Below are 6,658 nucleotides of genomic sequence, written 5' to 3'. Positions count from 1 at the left end.
ATGGTATTTCTCCTGGGCCTGTCCAGTTGTTCCTTCAAAGTCATGAAACACAGATCATTGGCCTGAGTGAATTCAGTCCACAAAGAGTATTTTATTTCTTACAAACCTATTTCAGAGTCAGGCTGAGAGAAGGAATGGCTATGCCATGTGCTGGAACAAAGATAATGCTTTAAGAACTGGCTACTTTCTCCACTCTCAATGTCCTTACTTAGTCCTTTGATCTCTCCTGGAAGTCTTCGAATTCAAGCAGAGGCCAATGTCTTCCTCAGCTGTCTTCACAAATTCTTCCAGCAGCTCTGGCAGGTACTAATGTGTTTACTTAGGTGTGCTTTGTCCCCAGAGCTAATAGTAGTTTGAAATTGTTTAGCACATTGTGAAGTCATCTATAGTAATAGCCTAAAAGCCGTAAGAACCTCAGAGTTGATAAGGAAGTTTTTTTTCAGGTAGGGGAAAAAACGAATAGGAATGGATGTCTTTTTATATATTTATTATTATTATTTTTCTCTCTAAGAGAAGCATGGAGACTTTTCCATAAGGCTTAGAAGGATACATTCCTATGATGAGCAAATTTTTACTAGGAAAAGTAAATGAGTAGCATTTGTCTGGTGTGGTCTGTCCATCAACACTAGGTTGTTTTTTTCTTTTTTTGTCATAATGGTTAAACTAACACAAGTTCTGCTAAAAAAAAAAAAAAAAAGACTAGAGAAACAGTTGCTGATGATTTAAAGGTTAAAACGTGTTTATAAGTCTGAATTGTTAGAAAATCAAACATGCATTTGTTCTTGCTCAGAATATAAACATTCTAATTGTAAATAAACAACTAATCCTTCTACCTCATCAGACGTTTGGTGAGTATTCCTTTACAACTCTGGGTGTGGCCGACTTTTCCTTCTGTCATCAGTTAGCGAGGCTTTCTGAGCAGTCAGGCAGGGTGGGAGCATTTCTAGCCTCGCCACCTACTTCAGTGTTCAATAAATGGGAGTTTTCTCTGCATATAAGAAAGTCACTTCTCTGAAGAAACAATGGAAAAGCAGATTGCATTTTCATTCTTCCTGTGAGAGACAAAATCCAATCTAATGTGATTCTGAGTAGAAGAGGGCACCGGTTGAAAACGAGTTCATCTTTTATAAAAGCAAATCTTTACTTTTCCCCTGCTTCCTGATTCAATTTTTCTGCTCAATTTTACTTACTTTCTGTCTATTTATTTTCCAAATGACTCGACCGAATTCTGTATTTTTTCCCTCTCTTGCTGTCTTCTGTGAATAGTGGAACCTCTCCTGAACTGGGAGACCATTGTCATCTTTGATACTCTAGTGTCCTTTCTTTTTGTATACCGCCTTCTGGTTTTGTTTAGTTTTGTTTTACTTCTTTCTTCTCTTGCCCTGCCGGGTTTCAAGGCTTCATCTTGGGTTTTTGTTTTGTTTTTGTTTTTTATTTTTTCACTTTGAGACTCTGAGATCCTATTTTCAGCACTTGAGTCCCAGCGGCCTTCAACCCAGACCCTGTGCCCCCCTCTCCTCCTGCTTTACCCCCCCCCCTCCCGCCCCCAGTTCTCATTAGTCAGACTGTGGTGTTTTTCGGCTTCTTTCGTTCCACTTGCTTGCTGAACTCTGGTCAATTTGTTTTGAGATCACCTTACCAAACGCAGGCCTAATCTCGGAGCATGACAGTTACTGACAGAGACTCCTGAGGGACAGCGTCTTCCAGGCAAAGCAGCTCAAAGATGTCCAGCCAGCTTTCTCACATTCAGGCAATGAACTGAGCCCTGGTGATGGGAGAAAACAGTCAAAATCGTCTCTGGGAATTTCGTTTATAGTTTCCACTAGGCCTGAGGCAAATTACCTTGCTCTCGGATTTGATTTGCCTTCATTTTAAAAATGAGCTGGCATATACTTGCTTATGGGAACAGTTATGGGCAGTGCTTAGAAAATTGGAGAGTCTCAATAATTGTTAACTAGGTTTATCCTTCACTAAGGGACTGAGGACAAAATACATCGAATGTTTTCAGAAATCAGCTAAAAGGTAAGCGGAATAATAATCACTTCCACATTGAGGATCAAAACACATTTCTATCTGCTTCAGCTGTTCTACAAATGATTACAGCAGGTATCAGGCAGAGGATGGTGGTGATGATGATGATGACGAAGATGGTGAAGTGAGTATGAGTATGAGTATGGACCTGAGTCTGTGGGACGTGGCTAAGAGTCCCTAAGTGAGAATATTCCATAGTATTTCACAGGTTCAATGTGCTGTACATTGAAATGCTTCTACTCAGATCGAAGAAACCCCTTTCTTTAAGAATTTGACTCCTACCTCGTATAGCCCTGGGCACTATATTCTTTTCAAAAACATACACTTGTAAATAGGCCAGATGATTCAGTAGCCCATTGGTGTGAGAGAGGAAGCCTGATTTTCAAAGGAAAACTTTGTCTTAGGACAGGAGAGAAGAGACTGGGACAGAAGAGAGAAAACAGCTCCAGGCATAGCTAGTGAACCCCTTGGTTTTCAGAGCCTTCACTTTCTAGAAATTTCATGCCCCCCCCTCAAAAAAAAGAGTTGGAATTACTCTTGCTCCAACCCATGCTAAATCAGCCAAATAGGATTGTACTACGAAAACACTTTGGGAACAAAAAACATAAAGGACATCTTGCTACCCAAATACCACCGGAGCCACAGCATTTAATGAACTGGGTGAACCTACGTGGGATGGGGAATACTCCCTTTTCCTTCAATGAGACCACCAACCCTGACCCTAAATTCCAGACCTCTTGTGTTGACCTGAAATAAAGAACTGCTTTCCTAAATATAAACACCACCTCCTTCACTGGTGATCTGAATGTGGGTTGAAGGAGAAAAGAATGAGTAAAGCTGATTTCTAGACACGAATGGCCTGGCCTTTCTCCTTGCTTACCTTTTTACCAACCAAAGTTTAAAAGTCCCTGCTGCGACTGTTTTTTCTGGGAAGCTTTTGTCACTGAACTGTGTGAAGTCACTCTGGTTGGAGGAGTTGGAAATCTTACACTGGTTGCAGGGAAGGCTGGCAGCTGTACCTCATCTGTAACGGTGCTAGTTTGCCTGTAAGCAGAAAATTAGCAACGCAAAGCCCAGCTTGACTGTTTAGTCTGTAGACATGATAGGGAAAAGCAGAAAAAGAGCAAGAAAGGAGACTTGCTCCTGGAAGAGGAGTTTGAGGTCTAAAACTGAGCTTCGTCTACTGCCCATCTTAAGATGCTTTTGGTGTGATCTCTGGCTTGCTCAGGTTCTACAGAAGGCTGGGTGTAAAGGAGAAGGTGTTGAAAGTTCAGCCAACTGGCCTTTCTGACCCTGCATCCCTTCAGCTGAGCAGAAGCATAGGAAGAATTCCCAGTAAGCCCTATCTTAGGAAAAGAACACTTCTTGTCCATACCCGGTAATGAGGAGCCTAAGAAATGACTAACTGATTAGAATTTGCCTCCTCCAATGTGTAATTCAAAATAGATTTCACAAAGCTCAAGCGAGGTCCATTCCAGAATTGAAAGCATCCATTTCAAGCTGTGAGAACTATTATCCAGTGCACTGAGTACAATCTCCTGAAAAAACAGAGAGAGAGAGAGAGAGAGAGAGACCTCTAAGAACAAGGTCATGTCCAGGATTAAAGGTGTCAGCTGAAAGTAGAGAGTTCTGTTATCATTATTTCACTGCACGATCAATTGCAAAAAGCTGCACATCCTGAGGTCCTTTTTGTTACACCCTGAGTGATCCGCTGCTATAGGTGTGTAGAATGCAAGTGAGTAGGTTGGGGAGCCTTTCCCACTCCAACAGAGATGCACTAAAACAATCAGCATCAACGGGGCGAGGGAGGACAGAGGGAGGTTTGCCCAGCGGGGCTTGTAGTGGGATATGCTAATAGTGGCCCTGCCAGCCTCTTGGGCCAGCCTCCCTACCCCACCCCTCAAGAATATATAAAGATCCCCAACGCCAGTCTGCAGACTCAGGTCGACAGGCATCAGCCCTTGTTAATTACCAAAGAAACCCACCTCGAGCTCTGCCTGGGATTCGGCGGCCTGCACTGGCCAGAGGCTCGCCTTTCTCCTTTCTCTCTCTTACTGCAGTCCAGGTAGCGTGCTTGGCTCGCGGCAGCATGGACATGATGGATGGCTGCCAGTTCTCCCCATCTGAGTACTTTTACGATGGCTCCTGTATCCCGTCTCCTGAGGGCGAGTTTGGAGATGAGTTCGAGGCTCGTATGGCCGCCTTTGGGACCCACAAAGCAGACTTGCGGGGCTCAGATGAGGAGGAACACGTACGAGTGCCCACCGGCCACCACCAGGCTGGTCACTGCCTCATGTGGGCCTGCAAAGCTTGCAAGAGGAAGTCCACCAGCATGGATCGGAGGAAGGCCGCCACCATGCGCGAGCGGAGACGCCTGAAGAAGGTCAACCAGGCTTTCGAGACGCTCAAGAGGTGCACCACAACCAACCCCAATCAGAGGTTACCCAAGGTGGAGATCCTCAGAAATGCCATTCGCTACATCGAGAACCTGCAGGACTTGCTGAGGGAGCAGGTGGAGAATTACTACAGCTTGCCTGAACAGAGCTGCTCGGAGCCCAACAGCCCCACTTCCAACTGCTCTGATGGCATGGTAAGCCACAGCTCTGGTACCCACTCTTGGTACCCCAATATTTTCTCCAAGTCCTTATACCATGTTGAAAGCAAGTGTAATAGAATGGAGTAGAATGCATGCAGGTGGTTGGTTGCTTTAAGGGAAAAGAGGTGTTCTCATTTAGAAGGCTGCCAAGAAAAGTACTGTTGAACAGGATTTGGGTTTGCCTTCCTCGCAGATTCTAGTTGTACGTTATAGTAGAAGGTTGGCACATTCCGTAGGTGGCTGTAAATGATCCAATGTTATTTCCATTATTCAGTTTATTTTGCTACACCACTTAATGGATCCCGCCATACATTAACATCTTAAGGCAATTAGCTGAAGCTCCCCACTGCCCCATAGTTTACCAAGCCAAGAATAATTAGAAAAGAATACCAGCATGGCCCCTGTCCCTGCTCTGCTGAGATCAGGCTGAAAGGAGATGTGGATGCATTCTTTTCAGAGGGCATTTGCTTCAACGCTGCCAGGTTTTAATGTGTTTTTGCTCTGGGAAAGTGTTCTCTCCCAGAATTAGTGTGGCTTCCTTCTACTCCAATCCATTTTGCATGGTTAACCCAATGCACATTGCTGCTGAATTCCACACACACAGCCCTCCCTTCCCTTTGCCTCTGCTCTCCTCTTCTGCAAGCACAGAGCTTGACCTTGGTGCCCTGGTGATCTGAGGGTGGGGAGTGGGGGGGGGGGGCGGGGAGGGCCAGCGCCTCCTAAATCAAGGCAAGGGAGGTTATTGAGAGTGACCAGTTCACCAATTTGTTGGAAGTAAACTGACCTTATCCTAGGTCAGAACCTTTTTTGCCCACACCTGAAAATGAAATTCTTTGTTTCTTGTATTATAGCCTGAATGTAACAGTCCTATCTGGTCCAGAAAGAGCAGCAGTTTTGACAGCGTCTACTGCCCTGATGTATCAAATGGTAAGAACTGACTTGAAGACCAATTTCTTCTCAGAATTCAGTCTTTTCAAAGCAGAGACTGATCTACCCGGCAGTATAGGAAAAGGAAAGAGGGAAGGAAAGTGATTCTTTGGGGAGGCTTTGGTGAGAAAGAATGAACACACATCTTCTGGTCCAATCTCTCTGTCTCTGTCTCTGTCTCTCTGTCTCTCTATCTCTGTCTCTGTCTCTCTGTGTCTATCTGTGTTTCTGTCGCTGCCTGTCTCTGTCTCTCTCTCTCTCTCTGTCTCTCTGTCTCTGTCTCTCTTTCTTTCTCTGTCTCTGTCTGTCTGTCTGTCTGTCTGTCAGTCTGTCTGTCTCTCTCTCTCTCTCTCTCACACACACACACATATACACATACTTTTTCTTGAAAGATTACCAAGTCACTATCTCACTCCACACCTCTACCCTTGGGAATTGCCTGATATTTGCTTCAGATTTCTGTATTAGGCTTTTGGAGATCATCTGACCTCTGGTGTCAAAAGAGCTGACCTACCATTTAGGGGGCAACATAAGCAAATCTGTCTATCCGGGGAAAATTCTTAAACGTTGTTTTGTTTTTCTCTTTTATTGTTAGTATATGCCACAGATAAAAGCTCCTTATCCAGCTTGGATTGTTTGTCCAGCATAGTGGACCGGATCACTTGCACAGAACAACCTGGGTTGTCTCTCCAGGAACCGACATTGCTCTCCCCTGTTGCCAGCACCGATTCACAGCCTGCAACTCCAGGAGCCTCTAGTTCCAGGCTCATCTATCATGTGCTATGAACTAAAAAAATGCATTCTAGATCAGTTATGACAGAAAGGCTTAGTATCCAGAAGGAAGTAAGCCACGTCCAGAACAAAGCCAACTTGTACATAATGATTTCTTTTCTGTTGTAAATTTATAAGCATTACCTTGTCACTTTATAAAAAAGTGTATTTAACTGAAAGTCATATTGCAATTCATATTTCCTCCCTCTCTTCCTCTTTCTTTTCTCCTTGTCTTTGCTCTTCCCCTTCTTCTTGTTTTATATACATAGTTTCAGTAATATTATTTCTTATAGGACGCAATTCATTTAAGCTAGTTTGATACAATACTTAATT

At 44.0% G+C, this 6,658-nt stretch overlaps 1 protein-coding gene across 1 annotated transcript; it reads left to right on the top strand.

Annotated features, from left to right (window-relative positions):
- Window positions 1–4,120: 4,120 nt before the first annotated feature.
- Myf5 (myogenic factor 5) lies at window positions 4,121–6,340 on the top strand. Its single transcript, XM_042699155.1, has 3 exons — window positions 4,121–4,621; window positions 5,479–5,554; window positions 6,150–6,340. Exons 1-3 carry the CDS (start codon window positions 4,121–4,123, stop codon window positions 6,338–6,340), a joined length of 768 nt encoding a protein of 255 aa, XP_042555089.1.
- The last annotated feature ends 318 nt before the right edge of the window (window positions 6,341–6,658 follow it).

Source organism: Dipodomys spectabilis, unplaced genomic scaffold (assembly GCF_019054845.1).
Source record: "Dipodomys spectabilis isolate Male_0828 unplaced genomic scaffold, ASM1905484v1 ptg000234l, whole genome shotgun sequence".
NCBI classification, from domain to species: domain Eukaryota; kingdom Metazoa; phylum Chordata; class Mammalia; order Rodentia; family Heteromyidae; genus Dipodomys; species Dipodomys spectabilis.
The sequence above is the reverse complement of the archived record's forward strand: the minus strand, read 5'-3'. Positions and strand labels throughout refer to the sequence as shown.